The 23616-nt window shown below is 31.2% G+C and overlaps 1 protein-coding gene across 3 annotated transcripts in view; it reads left to right on the forward strand.

The window, feature by feature from the left end:
* Positions 1-23616, forward strand: part of LOC111004151 — a 139826-nt gene that overhangs the window by 104239 nt on the left and 11971 nt on the right. For all 3 annotated transcript variants that reach the window (XM_022275024.2, XM_022275026.2, XM_022275025.2), the window contains one exon: positions 21924-22017. In XM_022275024.2, coding sequence (XP_022130716.1) covers positions 21924-22017 — 94 coding nt within the window. The remainder of the gene's footprint in view (positions 1-21923; positions 22018-23616) is intronic.

A 23616-nucleotide genomic window follows, 5' to 3' on the forward strand; every position in this document is an offset into this window, starting at 1 on the left:
ACAATAATTGTAACTAAGAAAAGTTTATAATCTATGACTAAATCAGTGCCTAAAAGATGTATAATATTTTCGATGCTTCACTGTGAAATAGAATAACCACACATAGAAATAATTATGTATTTATACACAAACATGTGACGAACATTTATATACGAACTTAACCTTATAGTTAAGGAATATAGACAATAGGCACACAGTCTTAAATGGATGATAAATAGGAATACTTCAAAGTATATAAAATAGTTAAAAAATTAATATAGTAAACAACAATTAAATTTAAATTTAGAATAAAAACAATGTTTTAGGTAATGTATATGGTAATTAGGTTGAAGTTGTATCTGTTGTGTTTAAGAAACAAGGATAGTATGACGAATGATCTTCTGCCATAGGCAATTTAAAAGGATAATTTGTAGATGTGTAATAGGAAAACGAATTTTGCTGTCTCATCGTTTTACGAATGAAAAATAACGCCCTCACATGTTCAGAAATTTAAATGTCAGTATGGTCAAACCTGTGATAGCTTCTTATAATAATAATAATAATAAATAAATAATAAAATCGTGAAACAAATCGAATAAGTTGAAAATGTGTGGTATTTTTGGTAAGTAAATATTAATTAAGTAAAGCTTTAAACTCTTGATAAAAATTATGCACGCACTTTTGATGGTAATCAACATATATTTCTACAACTAAAACGTTTTAATCGTCTGTTTTTGATGGTCTCTTGTCAAATGGTAATAAGGCTGTGATGTTAAGAGATAGTCTTATAAGGTAGATTTATGTTTTATATAGAGGAGGATATACGTAAAAAGTCTATTATCTAAAGCTTCAATGGCACATCTATCTTTCTATGTATGTATGTGATCATCTATTAGTAAACAATTTTGAACAGTGAAAAATCTATATGTTAAACATGGATAAAAATATCTGGGTAATTTCTTTTATGTAACATTGTATTTTCCTTTCCAATCCGTAACAGGATTTATGAATTACATTTTATCAAATTAGATATGGTTTTTCCATATAATTTGATTAAATCTTTTTGCCTTATCTATGCCTTTCATGCTATGCTATCATATCTAATACAGATATATAAAATATAAACAATCAATGGAAAATTCTCGTGAAAAAATTGATTTCATATTTGTTTTCGAAAATAGTTATCTAATGGTTTATTAAAAGATTATTATTAGCATATTTTTTGGAGTTTCAAATTCATGGCGGTAATTATAGTTATGATTGTAAGTTTCCACGAAACTAACCCTAGAATAAATAAATAATACTTCCTTCCATCTTAAATAATTTTCCAATTCGCCGTAAATCTTTCCGTATGATGCATTCGGGAGAATCAGTCTCTTTTATATTGGCCCCAATAATGCAGCATTTGTTCTTTAAACGTTTGATCTTCGATCTTGGTCGATTCCACTCAACCATTTGGCCCTGCGACACAATTTTCTAAACACGCGTAGCATTGAAACGTTCAGTCAATATTAACCTGAGTTATAATGTCAACTATCATTTGTCAAGTTTGATATTTTAAATCATATTTTTTATGTTTCTTGATATACTATTTAATAGATACAGTTTATTAAAAGCTAAACATAACTATAAAATGTACAGTATTTAGTACTATGCAATACTAATTTAAAATGAATAATAATAAAAAAAAGCATATAAAAAGTTTGGTCCCCGTGGCAGTATAGTTTAACGCTGGCAGAATTTCCTCCCTGTATTGCGATACTTATTCGTTGAGCGATCAAAGCACCAGTTCTGGGGTAAAGCTATTATTTTATTAGTTACAAAATTATAAATGAAAAATAACACCCGTAAAGATTGAGCGGTGATTGGATTATTTTTAAGAACTTCTTTCTTTCTGTTGAAACATGCTTTTTTTTAATTATAATTTACAATTTTATAACATTACATGCGAGGATTAGAATTCAAATGCGTGACATAATAGACGTATAATTTTGTATTTGATTGATTACTATGGTTTTGTATTGCACAAGTTGTGATAGTGTTCGTACAATCTCAAAACGACGCTGCGTCGCCTTGGCACAATTGTATTCAAATTGTAGCGAATAAAGCGCTTTAAATCAACCCAGAATTCGTAACTTGTAAGCACTAAAGCATAATAACGCAACAATGTTTCAAGAAATTCCTGCAAATTTCATCGTGGTCAAAACAGCAGAATAATATCCAGTAAATCGAAAATTTTACTATAGATACGATAGATATTTTGCAAAACCCCGAACTCGCCGGTAACAATGAGAATGGCGTAATAATATAATTTTTTATAGGTTTTAAAAGTAAAAAATACTCTACTTTTATCCTTTACGTACAATGGACCTATTGAGCGTCTAAATGCGGAAACAGAGTCCACAATCCACATACCATCCTTGTAATCTTTAAACAATTAACATCAATTACCACCATTAACATAACATGGATTAAAGCATAAAACGAAAAATTTCGAAGATATTTCAGTATTATAGGGTATGGTACTAATTAACTATGGGGCAAAGGGCTGAGCTGCACCGAATTGGGTCTAACATATTATCATAGTATTAGTGCGAAAAATGTAAGCCAATATTACTGTTGACATAAAAAGCATTGACTTGTTCCTTGACTGAGTATTGAAAATAGCTGGCTGCCTGACGGTTGTTTGAAAAGCGAAACGAAACATGTCAAGTTCGTCAGAACAGATCAAAAGTTAACTGATAAAATAAACAAATGGCAATAGTGATTGTTTAAACACCTCATGGTCAGTATGCATTACAAAGGATAGTTTTTTATTTAATTATAATTTTTCATTTCCTCATGTTGAATACGACATGTTTATAGCCTTAGATGTTTACGATATAAATCGTAATTAAAATAATTGACAAAATATGTATTTATTAGTAATTTTGCAGCTTACATCCTTATTATAAAACAAGACAATTAGACAATATACAAAGCCAAAACAGATTACATTTAAATAAGATATATAAAACATAAAACATAAGTACATTAATTGACTAACAGAAAACTGAAATATAAAGACAAACAAATGACAATTAAAAAAAAGTAAATCATTAATAGTTACTGCTAAACAAAGTCAAACTCTTTCCTTTCTTTTGGTGGGGTGGAAAATATCAACACCCTATCATTGGTTGGCTATAACCCGAATCATTGACGAATTATGCCGTTAATTCATGTTTGTACCACGTCTTGTCGCATACGATGGAGGGATTCTTAGAGAAATTAAGAACAGCAAATATAAAATATCCGCCAATTAAGAAAATCGTAAAATATTTCCTGGATAAAAAGTTTACCTATCTAGAATTTGAATAAAACATTATATATTATGATTATTTAGAGATATAAATATGTATATAATTCAATGTAAATAAAATAAGACAGGGTTTTTCATTGTAGTATATACGTAGTTGATATCAACATTTAGTTACATACAACCAAAACTTCTGCAAATATTGTTATTAAAAAAACTAAAAGATCTTTTTAAGTTTATCGACCAGGAAGTGACCTCGATTTTGACTGTAAATAGATGTAAAAGCAAGAATAGATTGCAAATAAAACTATTTTTAAACATTGCAAGGTAACTATTTGATTGTTATTTAGGAGGCAATTTTTTTGGATATCGGAAAACTGTCTTGACTTGACTCTATTTGGCTTTAATTGGAAGCAATAGTCAATTAATTGTTCACTAAGTTCCGGTATCATACCAGCTTAATCATTTTACCAGCTTGTTAGAGAATGCTCACATTGACCAGTTTCTCTTTATGCAGATTAAACAATATTTTTCTTTGATGTCTGTGTATTCAATTGTTTCTTCATTAAGTAAAACTTATCTTAATATATATAAATCACGTGTCACATTGTTTCTCCGCAATCGACTCCAGAACTACCCAAACGATATCAATCAATGTGCACACCGTGTGCAGTTTGATCTAACTATAGGATAGCTTACATCTCAATTTATACCCGCAATATTATTTTATTGCAAATATTTGTTTATTATTTGATACAATTCTAACAGATGGCGCTGTGTTAAAAGTTCCGTTTTACATGAGCTATGCATCTTTCACATAAGTTCTCCTACCTTCTTTTTTCTCCTCCTTCCCTTGAATAGTTTACTACTCTGTAATACGTATAAAAAAAACCATAGCCACATCAGTGCTTGGCCGAGTCTGCCAGTATATAATATGTTAACAACGTAATATACAAAGCCGGGGCAAGTTCTATTTAAAATTAATGAAGCTTTATATATTGTATTACAATTCATATGTAACTATCGTCACAAATACGTCAACACAATCAGTGCCATCATGTCGTAATCATAAAAGTTTATGAGGTTTAAGGAACATGTTAGTTTATTGTGTGTATTGTTTGAAATTGAATCATGTTGATCACATGCAATGAACGTCATTGATTTTGTTGACGTGGCATTAACGTCAAACATTGTTTAGTAAATCAAAATGCAACTGAATTTCTGTAATTCTGTAAGTTTGCAGCTTATGCCGCATAATAACATACCTATTTCGGATTTCTTACATCCTCGATGGCTTTTCATGAAAGAAATATAGTAACCACGACTATTCATATCGTATATTAAGGCTGCGTTTAATAATAAAAATATCTAAAAGTTATAATAATAAAAACTTGAAGATTAATGTAATCAGTAGTCGTGACTTATCTCTGTATTTTGGTTTCTATAAACTTTTATTGGAATTACACAACAACGCATTTAATAGAAATATTGCACAAATGTTTAATTACATTTTCTTATTAATGCGATACCGCATGCACCGCATTAGTTTACATAAATGCTAGTTTTTTTTTTTAATTTGCATAAAATAATTGTAATATGCATTTATTTTATGCAAATTTTAAAATACATAGTTTAACCAGCGGTGCTTCTTACGTAGATAGAACAAGAAGTTTTTCAGGCACTATTTTAAAAGCCGTTCTTCCTTCTTCTGCATTGGTTCATGGATGATTGCAATATAGATCACTCCGTACTAATCGCGATTGAACGATGATACGTTTTTTCGTTGCTATTTCTTATATAATCAAACCCGGAGTGATCGTAAGAATCTTATCTGCGGAAAGTTGCCAATATTTGTTTATTATGGAACATAAGATACAGGTTTCACTTATTCCACGTCACTCCTACACATCAGCAAGTGAGAATACGACAAATAAGATATCATTGTGTTATTAATTGTTTATACTTTTTAATCAAAGAAACTTCGACAGTAACAGAAATTTACTAACTACATATTAGTTACTAAACTGTGCAAGAGAAGTCACCTTTCCATGGAATACAAATGTTATGAATTTTCTCTACGTTTGCAATTTGTCATTCGAAGGATGTCATGCACTGATTCTTCAGTAAATACCCTTCATGGTAAAGTAAATCTTATTGTTATCGTCTCACGGATGTTTTTCCTGTGAACAATGCTATGAATAAAGGAATTTATGTAACCGATTGCATTCTCGAGAAGTTGCCATGTAAAACCAACGCTTTCAATGAGCAGCTTCACGTTTTTCAAACAAACGTTTCTTGTTTATTATTGTTTATACAAATTAGTAATGCGTCTTTGTCTTGTTACTTCTAATATATAAAATTCTCGTGTCGCGGTGTTTGCGGTTAAACTCCTCCGAAACGGCTTTCCCGATTCTCATGAAATTTTGTGTACATATTGGGTAGGTCTGAGAATCGGAGAAGATCTATTTTCATCCCCCTATATGTTAAGGGTAATCCACCCCTAAATTTTTTTTTCAATTTTAGATTAAAAAAAAATATTTTTTTTAATGATGCAGCATTAGTAAAAAAAACCCTTTACAATCAAGCCCTATTTTTTATTTCATTATTTAAAACTAATGTTGTGAACTCTGAGGTTTATACAGAGAAAAATTCACGGAACAACCTAAAAAGATTTCATTTCGGAAAACCGAACAGTCTCTGGGATAGCATAGCAAAATGTTCCATGTTGGTATGTACTAAACAGGTAGGCTCAGTAGAATCTCATTAAGGAGAAACGGAGTTTGCGGGGGCAGCTAGTATATTATATAAATGGTAATATGAATTAATAGAATTATCCATTTAAAAAATCTGGTTTGCATGTGTTGATTTTTTTTATATAGAACAGGGGGCAAACGGGCAGGAGGCTCACCTGATGTTAAGTTACCCATGGATCGTAATAGGTCGTATTTAAAAACTGGATTAATGCGATTATTCATTCAGACGTTACATATAAAAATCAAAGTTAAAAATATATGAATAGCTTTAAAAGTACTGGTTATATTCAATAAGGATACATTGTATCAGTATTCAAGGAATAAATAAATAAATTATTATTATTATTATTATTGGCGCGGTGATTTTACATTACCTTCATATTCTGCGGTTTTGTCAATGTTTTTAGTTAGTAAATTCCATAGGAAAATACAATATGTAATTCGATTTCGATGATCGAGGCGATTAAACTTTAATATAAATAATTACTAATCATGTTTACACGTATATAAGCCTTTATTTAAATCTAAACATAACAATACAAAATACCGTATTTACAATTTTCTTAACTTACAATAGAAATTTTAAAAAAAATAGTAAAGTTGGGTTCCTGTGGCAGTGTACCTTTAACGCTGGCAGCATTTCCTTCCTATATTTCTATACTCAATCGTCGAGCAAAGATAGCACTAGCTCTTGGGTCACTGATACTAACTACCAGGTGCCAACTTAAATCTTTAATTAGCGCCTGTGCATTTGAACCCCACCGCGCAAGAGTCTCCAAAGAGAACAAAATCGAAGTTGGAAGAAATCCTCTTATATTTGAGACATTTAAGACGGGGCTAACGTGTCCATATAAGTACCATCCCAAACCAAAGCCCATTTTCCAAGGGATCAACGGCATCGCATCCAACCGCTTGCCATCGTCTCTGGCCTGTGGACTCTCAAATGGCTGGAATCAAGTTTTATATATATTATAATATTATTTTCCATAATTAAAATTATCTTCCTATCCGATCATTTTCCAAGATATTTATGATTATGGTAAAAGTATACTGTCGTATAAGTAGGTTATCAACTATCTACATAGTAAAGGATTGGTGATTTATCTTAATCTTGACGTCATGTTAGAGTATGACAGCGCCGCAAACAGCATCCAAGGTTTAGATGATAGTTAAAGTGATGGTAACTTGTGAAGTAACACGTGATAGGTATGTATTCTTACATTGCACTGAGAGCCGTGTAAATTAATAATTTCAATTCGAACATTCATTGTATAAATAAGCTTACAATTTTCGCTCCACATAGGAACGCCTTAATACCCTATACATATATGGTTTTGACTATTATATTAAGTTTCTTTTTGATATAAGGATAGTGTGAATATATTTGAACTTCACCTTAAGCAACTAACTTACTTATACTCCCGTCTCTTTCAATTTGCATGATTCTAACAGAGACTTTTTCTTCGTCTATAGTTTAACTCATATAATATAGTGGCTATATCGTATACTTGATTGACTATATATAGCAAACAGTGTTGATTAAACAGACTTTCGAGAAAATCGTTAATATTGTTTATTACAGTGGGAAACAATTCAATTTATTTATATATTTATTTATGACAGAAACACAAACATTATCCTAATAGACTATGCCAATACGATAATGTCGAGAAAAATTTAATAAATTATATCTTAAACACATAATATATACAATACTGTGAATTCACTTTGCAAACAGACAAATATGTGATAATGTCGAAGACAGCATTCAGTAGACGCAACTTCCTGGATAACGGAATTTTTTGCAACAGACTGGTTCTTGCCTTTGGGATCGCAAATAACCTAGGCCTTCGCCGTAGAACATATCCCATAGGTACTAAGAAACCCAGTTCTTGGAGTACACTAAGGTTGCACGCTACCCCGAGGCTTTCAGTACGTATTATCTACATACCAACAGTGTAATGTAAGCTTAACAGCATTTCTAGCTTTACTCTGTTTTGTGATGTCTACGACCTTATTACAGTTATGGAAGAACCGCTTGGCGCCGACGCAGGCGCCGGAAGTGAGTGGCGAGTGCATGTAAAACCAGTTGGTAACGCTAAATGCATTCTGAGTAGCGTTCTGACTAAGAAACTTCAGGAACTTGTTTACTGACCAGGCTATTTGTATTTCTGAGAAGAGTGCAACGATCTAAAATAGATTATCAAGTGTGTTTTTGTATTATCGAAATTGGTTGAAGTTTTATTTACTATATACAAGTAAACAATAAACACTTATTATTATCCTGTTAGAGAGAGTGGGATAACATTCAGAGAAAATATTAAGCAGACTATGTGTTCTGTGTGCTAAAAAGAGATGGACTAAGACAAACGGTTGGATTTTAACATATTTTTATTATTTATTCTTTGGTGGTTACTATTATTATATTAACTAATATGGTTACATTCAAATTGTTGTTGTTGGTTATTATGGTGACCAAGCACGCTGTAATAGTTTTTTCTTTAAATGGTTACATTAATACAAACAGCTGTGGTTTGTATTAATGTAAGTGGTTGTTTTAATTTCCATTTTTTGTTGGTTAGCGTTAGGCTCTCTAATATCTGATTCGGTAGACTATTTATTAGCCGGGGTGTGGAAGTATTAGTTTGAGCTTCTTTCTGAAGACATCTTCATTTTGTATCTTACCCAGAGAGAAAACAAAATGGAGTTATTGGAAAAAATGGGGGTGACAACGGCGTCAGCAGATAAAATAATAATAATAATATAATCAAGACACGTAAATATTCAGCCACTTCTCTAGAACTCATTTACTTTAATTGAGTATTACTCGTATAATCAGAAAACATTTACGATAGTAAACATTCCATCTTTGACGCTGTACGATTTTAAAGCAGTGACCTAGCATGCCGATTGCGTGATATATTTTCATCGTACGACCGCATGTGCACAGCCAGAAATCGAACCTACGACTTCAGGGATGAGAAGCTGAACCCACTAGGCGAATACTAAAAATACTAAGAATTTTATTATAAGTAGTAGTTATAAATAAAGGATCGTCACATCTCGCAGGAAATATTGTATGCCAGGTATTAAAAATTCATACATAATAATATCCGCCAGATGTTTGCGTGTTTCAATCCATATGGCGTAGTTTGCAATTGTCTTCCCTTGTATTAATAACAGTTCGTCCATAATTCCAGCCTATTTCACAAGTAAATTGGATATCATTGTTATCGATTGGTTTTGCAGTTAATTTGCGAAGTTAGGTATCTCAAGTGTTACTATACCATTTATTATATAGCAATAACAAATGGTGAGGTAATTAATTACTAAACCCATAAAGTTACCTATACAAATGTTGATATAATAGAAAGCTTTATATTTTTGTGCGTTAGTAATAAATTAACTAAAGAATTGTGAGATCGATTTCAAAAATATTTTCACCTTTCAATTTCTACAATGCTATATTTTTTTTTAAATATTAATAGTTAATATGTAGTTTATTATCGTCTTGTATATTTAGTACCTAGCTGTACTTTCAGTTTGTCAGCGGGTTCTTAAACGCAGTGCAGAGTTTTATTTTGAAATTCGAACATGACAATTTTCATAAGCCTTTGGGCACGAAAAACGTAGTGGATTTTTTTATTATTTCTTAGAATACAATAGAATCTTTTATGTTATGTCACTAAAACCACGTTTATGTATTTGTATATTATCACAAATCTGCCGTCATAGCTATAGTAATTACCTGTGGTTTCATAGAAAAAGTCAATATTGAACATGTATTAGTTATCACGATGATATAATCATTGGATGATTCACAGGCTATTGTAATAATTGAATTTCAATGTTAACGTACTGGTTTTTCATTCAATAAATTCATCAGTGATTTTAGTTTAAATCGAATAATTTTAGTAATATACCTGAAAGTAATTCATATATTATAAACCTAATACAGCGAAGATCAAACAATGTATTCTTTAAAACGAGGGGATTAACCCTGATTGAATGGATTAACTGTCATAAAAAACTGATACTATAAATAAATACTGATACTGATAAAAAACTGTCTCGCCGGTGTACATACATTAAAAAAAATTCTTAAAAATATCAAAAGTCGTTTCAAAATCATGAAAATAATCCACGTTGTCGATTAAAGTAAAAATAGCATTAAAGTTCAAGGTTATTTATTTTACCATTACTTTTTATGAACACAAAATTAGTTCGTGACGCTAACACAGCCCTTGAACCCGAGCCTGGTGTATTTAGAATTCAGGCTTAATTGCTTTATAAGAATTTTATATTACATTCAACAAAGATTGGTTAGTTCAAGATCGAAAACGAACAAATCTATTCTTTTACTATAATAATAATAATCAGTGGCGCTACAAACTCTTTAGGTCTTGGCCTCAGATATTTTTTGAATCTGTTTCATGATCATTTTTTAAATCTAATAGGCAAGTAGGTGATCAGCCTCCAGAGTCTGAGACACGTCGTCGCCTTATTTTTTTTTTTGGGACTGACATGTCGGTTTCCTCACGATGTTTTCCTTCACCGGTCGAGCAAATGTTAAATGCGCACATAGAAATAAAATCCATTGGTGCACAGCCGGGGATCGAACCTACGACCTGAGGTGAGGTGATGAGAGTCGCACGCTGAAGCCACTAGGCCAACACTGCTCTTCTTTTCTTTTCTTTTACTAAAACATTTGAAATTCCGAATTGAAAAGGAATATCTTAATATATATAAATTACGTGTCACGTTGTTTGTCCGCTATGGACTAATAAACTACCGGACCGATATCAATGAAATTTGCACATCGTGTGCAGTTATCTAAATTAAATGATAGGATAGCTTACATCTCAATTTATACCAGCAATATTATTTTATTGCAAATATTTGTTTATTGATACAATTATAACAGATGGCGCTGTGTTAAAAGTACCAACGTTTCACATAAGTTCTCCTACCTTTTCCCTTGAATAGTTTACTACTATGTAATATAACAAAAACCTTAAACACAACAACGCTTGGCCGAGTCTGCCAGTACTATACAAATTATAATTTTTATCGCCAAGTTTTTATTCCTCTTTTCAAACTGAGGAATGACAGGAATATCCGTCAAATTAGTTCTCAGATTTTTGGCGTAGGCTGTGTATTCTATGACGGATAAGATATTGACTAGTAGGCAGAACAAATGCTATAGAGGCAATGTAAATAAACCCTTTACAATACATAACGCTAGTAATACAGTAAAGGAATCACCGGATATCATAATGTAAACAACGTATGAGTCACCGAGTTTCCGTACGTAGATAAGCAGTAACTATGTAGATACATAAGTTTATGTGTTCATTGTAAATTGATTTATACCATATCGTAAATCAAATTATGTGGATCTCCAGGTCATAAGTCAATGTAATATATTTTTAAATTTTCATATTTGAGATGCTGAAACACTTACCTACGTCAACTTTTTCAATATCCCATTCAGTTACAAACGGGCGCATGGTTTGTATAGCACAAATTATATTTGAAAGATTTTTAAGCCTACGTTTCATTCCCAGTACAATAATTTAACAACGCTTCTTACGGAAGTTCATATCCACGTCGTCTAAGAAACATATGATACATTGATAAACGTGCATTTTGTAAATGAAAACTTTAATTTTAGCTATATTATTGTTAAAAAAACGCATCAACAGCGCCTCTACTTTATTGTGCTTCGCTAATGGTCTATTTTTGTCGTGGAATGTGCATTCCAATCGGCTCCCTTTCTTTGGCCTTATTACAGTCTCTATTAGTCGAAGGTTCAAAGTCCGTTCGTGGATTTCAATATTTAAACAGAATTATATTAAACTAGCGGACCCGACAGACGTTGTCCTGCATGATATTTCTAATTTTCCACGCAATTTTTTTTCATAAGACAATAACATACACAACAAAAATTAAATGGAAATGGAATAAGAGAAATAGGAATTCATTTTTATAAATATAATTATCTCTTAAAACCTTCTAAATTAAATTTAACTGAATACTACTAAAAACTATATTAAACTAAACTTATATAAGGAGTAGTGTTGTCTTTTGGCTTGAGAGTACGCCTTTGGCTTAGGAATTTCTGTTAAACCGTAGTTACGATGTATGCATAGATAATTTAAACTATGTTTTTCACATATTTACGCGCGCTGTCTTTCCATTAACCAGTTATTATTAATTGTAACATACGGTATTTCCCAATCAGTAAATAAACGGCACGCCCAGTAAGGATTAAGTAATAAGTAACTTTCACTATATCTCGGAAGTCTGCTCTCGTTAGAGAAAGGCAGTCTTTGTATTATGTATGGTCAGCAGCATATTGTGCTCTAATCACTTGCCAAGTAGTTTGAGCAAGTAGTCTTGGATTTTTATTCCACGTATAAAATGTTCTAGTATGAACGTTTCTTTGATCTTTACGGCTATCTATTAAAATCTATTTAAACGCGCCCCGCAGTCACTTCGAATTAGATGCTTGCCGCCGCCTGTAGACATCTGCAGCACCAGGAGGATTGCAAGAGAATTGCAGCACTTCTGTTGAACGCTCTTAAAGTCAAATAGTCAAGGTGTGCAAGTGGATTTTTTTATTTCTATTCCAATGCCCTTAGCGTGAAAGCTTAATGAAGTAATTAAACAAGTCTCCAACGGTATTTCATACCATTTAAAAACAATTGAATGTTTTAAATTTGAATTATCACATAAATAAATAATTCTGCGATTTAATTTGCACTGCAATTTAGAGTGACGGAAAGGTTATGCCAGTTCTTCTCATCCTTTCTACGTCCATAATTTTAGAACTGGCAGGAAGTGTAAATTTAAAATCAATATATACATACTGTACAATATGTACAATGTGTAACCTACATTAATAAATGATATGTCAAGTAATGAATCAATCATTTTTGTAAACACATATTGACTTTGTTATCATAGATTTTTAATTTGCATGTGTCCGAATATATACCTTGCAATACATATTATTTTTATACATATATGTCCAAGTAAACATTGAAAATATTCCAGCTAGAGCAATCGACCTAAATCGGATACAATTCGATTATTAGAAGTGCAGCTGCGATATTACAAGCAATCGATTCTCGGTCTACAAATCGGTCAGTTAAGATCTCTTTGACATCGATTTATCAATTCAAAAGGTCGAAAGGAACTTTCACTTACTTAAGTTCTGTTTACGATTGTCAATCTTGTTTTCATTTGAGTCAATTGATCAGCTTCTCTGTGTACTGTAAACTCTCTAAAATTGTCTGATACTTTGTCATACCAGGAGTTATGAAGATTAACTACAAACATGTTTGTGACAATTTTTTTTGAAATCATTCAAATTTAGAAAAAAACATATTCAGTCAAAATCATTCCTAAATAGCGATAGCGCACCTGATATCCATGCTTAGAACTTTGTGGTGTGGAAGCTTCAAAACTAGACGTAATTTGGTAAACCTATAAAAGTGTTTTTTACGTAAGACAAATTCAGATATGTCGCTAAGATCTCAAAATTGTCTTCTATGTAAATATAAAAATATTGATTTGCACGTGTACTTTAAAGCATGCATATGATATACTAGAAACTAATAATTTGATAAGCTCCACTCTAATATTATCAATTTCCAACCGTTATTATGATAATTCTATAATTACACATTTAAAGTGGGAACTAATCTCTTTACGCAATGTAAAATAAACGCAATTCCATGACTATTACGATCCCGAGGCATTAAGAACTTTTTTCATTCCGAAAAACAAAATACTTCCACATATTTTTATTTTTGTTTTTATTACTCACTTCAAGAATTCGGTTTAACCGGAAAAACTCCGCTAGTCAATTGTTTCTCCATATGCAAATACCCCACTATAACTAACTTTTCACGAATATTATTCGAATCTTTTTCCTTATCAACTGGAAATAGTATTAAGAGGGGTTTTTGGATTTAAAACCTTTAAGAAACGTGATCTACAAACCACATTATATACGGGTTATTATGAAGTCATTGAAATACCCAATGTATAATTTAAATATTACGTTATTGTAAAGACTACGTCAACACAACGTCACTCCTACTACATACTATAAAAACTGTCTTAAAATGAGAAATCACCGATAAACATGTTATCTTGCAACTCATAACCATAAGACACATAAACTGATTAATAACCGCCAGTTTGATATAACCTTCTTTATATAATAACTAGATTTTGAAGCAAAATTCTATCGCGCTTTACATATAGTTATACATTTTCTTCATTTCTTACTTTCCGTTACCAAATCTTTGAAGAATAATTATATTTTTTAGTTGTTCATTATATTTTTTACGTCACCACATATAATCGTACGGATGTGAATTTATTAAGTTTTAACAAAACAAAACACGGTTTGTTTAAATGTATTTCGACTTTTTCCGTCATATATAAGCATTTTGTTTATGCCGGGACTTGTAACTGCAATATCTCTCTGTTCTGAAGAGTTGATTGCGTTGATTCCTCCTGCCTCAAATCATTTAGAAATTTCATCAGCATCACCTCATCAGCTGGAAGTTTTCCACAATCCGCATTGCAAGACACTTTCTTTTTGCAAATTGAAAAACTGAACAAAGTGAACTGTGGAATCGACTCCCGGTGGGCTCCCTGGGCGATACGATCTCCAATTATTCAAAGCTAGAGTTGACTCCTCCTTCAAAGGCTGGCAACGCACCCACTAAAAATTTGTGTCCATGAGCTGCGAAGTTTTTGGGCATGCCGTTGGCTAGTTTGCTCCCTATTCTGTAAAAAAAGATTATTTCTGTAAAAGGTTAATTTTAAAAATAAGACGTTTGTTATCGTGTTCTTCTCAAGTGATAAAGTAATATTTCTTCGCCTTAATATGGCCTTCACACTTATTATAAAGGCTGGAATACAATTAAGACGATTTACATACGACAAAAGAGATTACATTTCATTAACGTTTATAAATTGTAAGTGATAAATAAAACCTATCAACGCTGGAATTTTTTTGTTTTCCTCGCGTCATTCACCTAAGAAATTGATACATGCCACTTAAATGGTCTGCACGAGTTCATTTAAACGATATCACGTGTTACCGCGGGTAGCTTTTATTATGTTGTTATTCCAATTCATATTCAAAATTGCATATATTAGTCATTAGTAATCCAAATAATTTATTTGCCAAAACTTCAGTATAATAGGAGCCATTTGTATTAAAGAAAAGCTGTGTAAAAAGGCTTACTATAAAGTTAACTAAGTTATATAGTTGATTATCGAAGGGAAGGGCCTGGGACTAGTGCTGGACAGGCTATTTCTAATTAATTTGCTATATTTGTTTTAAAATATGTGTTGTGTGTTATATAAATAAATGAAGAAAATAATTTTATTAAAATTCGTGATTCTTATCTATATTTAAGAATTATTTTAAATAAATATGTAAAGAAGTCGGTAATTCGGTGTTTGAATGAGCGTCTTCAGTCTGTTAAAACAAACAGAAGGTCTGTGCATGATAAATACTTCTACTAATAGAGAGTAGGGAAGGCTGGACGTACAATCGCAGATTAGCCAGCAAGATACTTTATACATTAATTTAATTAGGTCGAACGAAACATTTTCAAGGGACCTTTGTGTTTCAAATTCTCGAGAGGTTACTTTATTTTTTATATTATGTTGATTTTTTCAAATTGCACCCAGTTCACGCATGTGTTATACAAGGCTGTACTGTAAATTGAATATCACTTGTGTCGAATCAATAATAATCGATTAGTATATGACGTATCTAAAACGAGTGTCATATTGTATTAGTAACGATTTAATGTTGACTGAATAATCTTAGAAGTGATATTTTGTAATATCTGAAAATATTTTTTTGTTTATGGCTAAATCCTATCGTATTTTTTTATATTATCTTTGGTTAACATTTTAATGAACTAAAACATTAAATTTGGTAAATGTATATGAAAAACTCATATATATTTTATTATTCAACCGCTATGCATATGAACAGCTGACACCGAAACAAACCGAAACATATTTCAATACAATTCGTAAACATAAAATATTTGCAAAGTAGTTATTTTTTTTACCAATTTAAATTTGACATTAAAAGTCCTTTTTTATAAATTAAGTAGCTCGTAGTTTAAAAAATACATAACTATTGTTATAATACAAAAATGACGTCACAACTTAACTCTATCAATTTCCATCAAGACAACAAAATAGTGACAACTTCACTATGGATTATACATTGACACACTACATTCGAATAATCGCGGCTGAAACCGCTGAGCACGCCTAGTTTTGTATAAAGAACACGGTACAAAGTCCAGTCGATCGATCGAGCCTTCATTATAAAGGTTACACGTGCAACGAAAGTGTACGTTGCAATATGGCGTTATGAGCGTAGTACACACGCTTGTTATCGCAAAGTAATAAATGTGTAATTGTATTCTTAGATTTGAAATTTATGTGTTCTAGAATTGTTCTTAATTAAAAGCTTACTTTATGCTTTTGTCTATAACCTTTAACTACATAACTCTAATAAAGACATTTTTATTAGAATACACTAGTAGGAAAAGTGTCAAACTAAATTCAAAGTAGATATATTGTATGTATCTTAAAAGAGTCATAGAAACAGAATGATATTGTATACAAACATATCATCAGAACTATAAGTTAAGTAGAGGATAGATTAATGAAGAGATCTCATTTTATTTTATTTTTTCATATATTTATTGACGAAAAGGATACTAAAAGTTTTTTTTTAGTCTAACGTCACTGATAAAGATATATATTAGGACAAAAACGATACTAAAAGATTTTTGAGAAAAGAACAGGCTTAAGGAAAGAATGTTTGTCTCAAAATTGTTTAAAGATCACATAATAGAATAATTGTTTTAGAGAAAATGGTGTTAAAAAGTACCGCATTAACGTATTAATGCGTAATTTGTACACTTTGATAAAACAGTTGATAAGTCTAACGTCACTGATAAAGATATACATTTTGGCGCATTAAATACAAGTTGTATGACAAGATATTATTTTGTAGATGACATATGTGTACAACACCTAATTAGGTGTCACTTGTTTAGGAAATGCATTTGAGATCAAGTATCAATTTCACTTGTCTTTATTATTAGACCTCATTTCCTGGAATAAAAATATTTTACGAAATATGTATTAAAATACATGTTATTTAAAAATTGCTTATATAGCTAAGTATGAAACATCCGATTAAAACGACGGATTAAAATTGGACATGGTACAAACTGAAAATCCAGTCGATGAACTCATTAGTACAGTACCATCAACATATTTTTGCGGCTTCATACAACTACTTCTACTAGTGATAATCTCATTACTAATAAGAGTAATTTGTTAATTATTGACATTCAAACCTGCTGATACAAATGGTTTGATACATTACATACGAATATATGCCGTCAGGATTCAGGAGCCGTGACTGTTTTGACTCACACACAAAATGTAACATGTATCAAATCCCAGTGAACTACAATTTGTGGGGTATAATTTTTTGTATAACTTGAATAGAGAGACAACAGAATATTAATTAAAACCTCTCGCTTCATTTATGAATAAATTAAAACAATTGTTACACATACTTTTCTTAGGACTTTTCTATTGTTATAATAATTAGTATTTATGGCGTCTTCCTTTCTGAGATCTTTTGTATTACATATATTATCTACTCGTCTACTATGTTTGAAATAAGGTAGATCAAATACTAAATACTGTAACTTTACTTTATTCTTTTTGTTTCTATTAAAGTTATGAATCTGTTTGTATCCTTGAAATATGTACAGAGAGATTACAAGGTTTTTTTTCTTATGGTCGTTTTTTTATATTCATTTATAGATTTACCAGAGCGTGACCAAATGGATATAGCGGGATTATATTTCATGAACGCGTGTCGGAGCCCTGTTGCTATTCGCAATCAATTCCTTAGTTTAGACAAAGACGGGTGCATTAACCGAAAGGCCGATGCACTTAGCCAACACTAAGCCAGCCTGGTTATCCTGTAACACTAATAATGGTTAACTACTCTTGCCAATTCTTGGCACCTCCTTACAATTTTGGCTCCTTATAATCACTTTGTAAAACGAAATACTTGGCGATTTCAAAGTGACGTTGCGAGTACTTATTTATCCGTACTTCGCCCTATATTTGTTTTTCATGTCACAGCGAATTATTTCTAATAAAATTATTTTATTATCTGAATATTACGTTTAGCCTCCTGCCCGTTTGCTATAAACGGGCTATAAAGCGTTTTTCTATATAAAAAAATTATTATGGAAGTCGTCTTCGGTTCTGGTGGTGGTAAAACACTCATTGAAGTCGGTCGCGCAATCGCCATCACTAGGGACTTAAACAGTTCCGACGCTGACATCACAAAATGAAAGTAAAATAATTGGGTATGAAAGCTTAATTTTGGCAGAACCGAGTTTTTTGTTATTTAAAGAAATCAATTAAAATCCTGTTAAATTTTAACACGATGGTCTGCGAATGCTTTGCTGAGAGTTCAATGAACTAAACTAATCAAACTATTTAATGCATACTCGATTGTTAAATGAAAACACGTTTTAGTTAATCAATTTTCTACTATGTTTACCGAAACCAAAAATATCACAATTTATTAAACAAATATATTTTAAATTAATTTTTCTTTTTTCTATACAGGAACAAGTATTTTGGCTCACTTATTACTCTCTTTTAACCTGAAAGGTTTCTAGAAAATCAATTTAGCTTAATTATAGTCTCTATAGTTTTAAGTAGTTTTCTAACAAAATATTACTAGGCCACAAATCTTTGAAAATAAGCTTCAGTGAAACAAATACAGAATTTTGTTTATCTGTGATGAAATCAAAGGAACGGGAATTTGTCATTTTCGTTTAAATTTATATTTACAAAAAACATCATTAAATAGCTCTCTAAAAACTATAGTACAAAATGGCTTGCACGTTATTTGTAACGGTACTTTTTAAATCAGAAGCTTAACCTACGGATTAAGATTTAAAATTCAATAAAACGTCGTCTCGTTTGTAGCCCCTCCATGTAACAATATACACCACATGTGGGTGCTACCACACGGTTTAAATTACAATAATATTGAGGTTTGAAATAATATTTCCTTTTTACTTACGTACTAACTAAGCGTTGTGTCTATGGTCTATGTTTAAATTTAAACAAAAAAAACTCGTATACTTAGCAACCGCGGCCATCGTGTATTTTGAGTTTTTAGGTTATTTTTTATACCTTTCTAACCTATACATTATCTTTGTTTATTAGTATACTCACAATAGTACTTTCTCTGTTGTTGAAGTAACTTTTGATTTATATACGACTAATTGTTCAAGTGTTATTCACGACTTGAGTGCAGTTCGCGTGGACCTTATATTCAAAGTTCAAATAATAAAAAGCTCTGTTTTTTAATGAAAACCCGTTTATACTCAATTTTCTACCTTTTCACGCCGAAACTAGAAATTTCACAAGTTGGTTCATAAAAAAAATAGTTCTTAATTAAATAGCTAAATTTTTCGATATAGGAGCAAGTATTGTAGGTCTCCCCTCCAACTTGGCCGGTTTCTAGGAGATCCATTCTACTTAATAAAAAAGTATTATATAAAGACCGAAGATGGACCACAGAAGTGACCTTTTGGAATGGACCTCAAGGTAAAAGAAATCGAGGAAGACCACATACTCGTTGGGATGATGAGATCAAAAAAGTAGCCAGCCCAAACTGGAAACAGACTGCACAGGACAGATACAAATGGGCATCTTTGGAGGAGGCCTTCACCCAATAATGGGGTTCCTACAAATTATATTATTTAAGTATACTAAAATCTAACCAAGCCAGCTAATAATACAATAAAATAATGTAATAGTAAATATGATATATATAGTAGCAAATATTATATAAGTAGTATATTAATAACAATAAATAAAAAATAGTTATAGGTAAATAATATAGAAAATAAATAAAAATAAGATGGTATTAATTTTAATTAGATAAGTAAGCGTTTGGAGATGGGCCAATGTAAAAAGTTATATTTGTAGGAAATAAAAAGGCTTTTTTATTTTTATTTTATTTTATTTATTTATTTATATATAAAGTTTTATACAGATTTCCAACAAAATGTTTTTTTGGATTAGACATACATGCCTTAAAAAATGCGTCAGTGAAACAAATAAAAAAATTATCATTATTAAATTATGTTTATCTATCTCGAAAAGCTCTGTTTTTAAATATTTTTGTATATGTATTGCCAGTATGTGTGTCGTGGGGACGAAGTATCTAATCTAAAAAATAGGACTATTGGTTTTTACAGTTTGCTTTAGCGTATAGATATTATATAATCACCAGTTTCGCAAATTCTCATAGGAACTCGTTTACTGTATACTGTCTAGCCTTCCGTAACGAATCGTTGATGCCAATAGCCTATCTTGGTTTAATTATAAAAATGGCAAAAAGTTGGTGTACGCCACTACTGGTGCGCTACAAGAATATTCGGGAAACCAGTTTTAAGCCACTTATGTTAGCTTAGGTTAGGTTTTATCAGATAGGTCCATTGCACCCACGCATCCCGTTCTAATAAGTTGTCCTGGTGCAGGCGTTTGTAAATGGATTTCCTATACAAAAGGTTTTCATTAGATGTTGATTAAATAAACTGAATTAATAAGCATGCTTAGATAATCAGCTGAAGCGGTACTCTGTATCAATGGTTACGATATTGTTAATCGTAACCATGACACTAAACAATCTATGGTACACGATTTATAAGGTAGAACTCAATAGCTATCCAAGAAAAAAATTGTCTTGGTATATGTAAACTCAAGTATTTTTTTAATGAAATTTCTTTAATCATGAACTTTTAACGGATTTCGTCCTTGATTTTTCTCTTGTTTGTATTTTGATGTAAATAAAGAGGTGTTTATTATTAACGTTTTGTATTGCTAAGAAAACTCTAATTTGCACATACGCAATATAATACAGGTCTATGCGGTGTCATATATTTAATATACTTAATAACGAACCCGTTATTCACATCTTTACAGTATAAAATCTTAACTGATTCAAATAAAAAATTCCATATAACACCAAAGATTGGTAAAGTAATTTAAAAATGACTCACCCAATTCAGTTCTGCACGAAATAATCGCGTTTCTGAAATGTTCGGATTCATATCGATCTGGTATTTTCCATTTATAAAAGCCGTCATAAAATGGCGTACGATTACTGCAGTGACAAAGAACTTCCAAGTAGCTACAACATAAGTAACAGTTGAATTTCACTATTTATTTTAATTATCTGACTTTTATTTCCGCTCGCTTCATAGCAGGCGTCCCTGTAACAATAGTTTATTTTGATAAAAAGACGAGAGAAAAACAAATGAGTACCTAAAATGTCTGCCTAATGGATATTTTTATAATTGCAAATGTTTTCGAGGTTGTCATCAGTGCTAAAATAATAGTGTGCGTCTAATGAGATGGGTGTGGGAACTCGTTTAACAACGCTGGGTCATCCGAGCAATTAAGACAAAGATTAGCTTCCTCCACGAATACGTGTTGTGTTTTTCCTTAAGGACATAATTACGTGGTCATTTTATTAGAATAATTTCCTTTATAAAATTCCATGTTTTACATTATTACGAATAAATTCAGTTTAATATTCACGCGAAATTTTTCACAGTATTTTATATCTCAAATATGTTTTTGATTGTTATATAAGCACATATATAAAAATCTGTAAATAATTTGGGACACATACCTACGTCTGTTGCATTAAAGGTAGGCGATCACGAAGTTGTTAAATATTATTCAGTGTTTTATTTGAATATTTTTCTTTACAGATGCACCGAATGATGCGAATTACATGATTGGCGGAGTGGTGATTGCCATGGCTCTGGTGGGCCTTATTATCGTCCTTCTGGCACTCACAATTAAGTAAGTAATACACTGAGAGAATATGAATCGTTACTGCCAGTTTATAATGGTCTAAATTAATTTACCCACAGACTGGATAAACTAGTTAAAACCGGTGAAAGTTAAAGTCTTCTAAACATATATCGCCATTTATTCTGATATAGGAAACACCTGTAATTATAGAAAATATGTTTTGAGTACTAGAAAATATTACATACAATGAACGAAATTCGTATATATTGAAACATTCTTTGGATACATTTTTGACTCGTGCTATTCTCTAGAGTGGGATTCAGAATGTCAAAATTCAATATGTTAACAAAAAATTGAGACAAAGCGCTGAGTATGCTTCTGAATCTTACTCCAGAAATATAATAAAGGATTCCATGCGTTCATTACTTGGTACACCCGAATAGTTAGAAGACGATATCGTACATTCAGGAATACTATTATATTATTACACAAGTATAAAAAAACTATATGAAATGTAAGCTCCTTTATATTCAAGTAAGGTGTAAAATTCAACTTTTACAACTATAAACTTATGTAATCGATAAACAAATACCAGAAATACTCAGTAAAATACATTTACAAAATACTAACGATAAGTGTTAAAGATTTTCAATCAATTACTTATTTTAAAATCATTGTTCATTATCAAATCAACTTATATAACTTACTGACTACTTTGGTGCCTTTGGAGTCCGCACCTTTGCCCAACGCCACACCACTTGCCAATCGTCCACCTAGAGCTCAGATATCAACAGGCATTGACTTTAATAATTGTGACAATGTACTACGTAATGTACTACGTAGACATAATTGTAAAAATCATTCATTACCATAAGCATACTTTAATACAGCAGATTTCCTAATATATATGTATGTAGTAATCAACAATTTCGCTAAAGAAATGTTCTATTTTAAAATGAATATGAATATGACGCGTCTATAATATGTATAGCGCGAAAAACTCAAAAACTATGTGACGGATTTTTGTTGTTTGTCTTGTTATGTTTCATAGTTCCCCGAGAAAGGTTTTGGTGTATTTTTAATATATCGATTGACGTAAATAAAACAATTATTAGTTCAAGGTACAGTTATTATAATATCCTCCAATTAAATACATACGGCCATGTTATTGGACGCGGAAAAAGATAGTCAACCGAATTTGTAACCGTTTCAGATGGAAAAACATTATAACGGTGGTACAATCGGTGCTCTTTATAGATATTTTATATATTAGACGATAGAGATTAAAACAGATACCTGCATGCTCTTTGTATTCTACGAACGGATACAATAACCTTCAATAGCTTTCAATTTACTTTATTTTTGCTAAGGATTTGGGACAATAGAGCATAAGCAGGTAGGCGGTTCTTACTCGTGTTTAAAGATTTTCAAGTGTTTAATTGTTATAAATATAACAGTTAATACAATAGGTTTATAAAACAAGGAAAAATAATTGGTATTTACATTTTTATTTTATTGGAGGCAAACACAATGCCTGCAGACTTTACTGAGAACAATCTTAATTATCATCTGTCAGATGACAATTGAAACTTGACAAGCGTGATTGGTGCAGCTTTGTGACATTTTAGTATAAAATATAGGCAAGTT

Source organism: Pieris rapae, chromosome 7 (assembly GCF_905147795.1).
Source record: "Pieris rapae chromosome 7, ilPieRapa1.1, whole genome shotgun sequence".
In the NCBI taxonomy this organism is placed as follows: domain Eukaryota; kingdom Metazoa; phylum Arthropoda; class Insecta; order Lepidoptera; family Pieridae; genus Pieris; species Pieris rapae.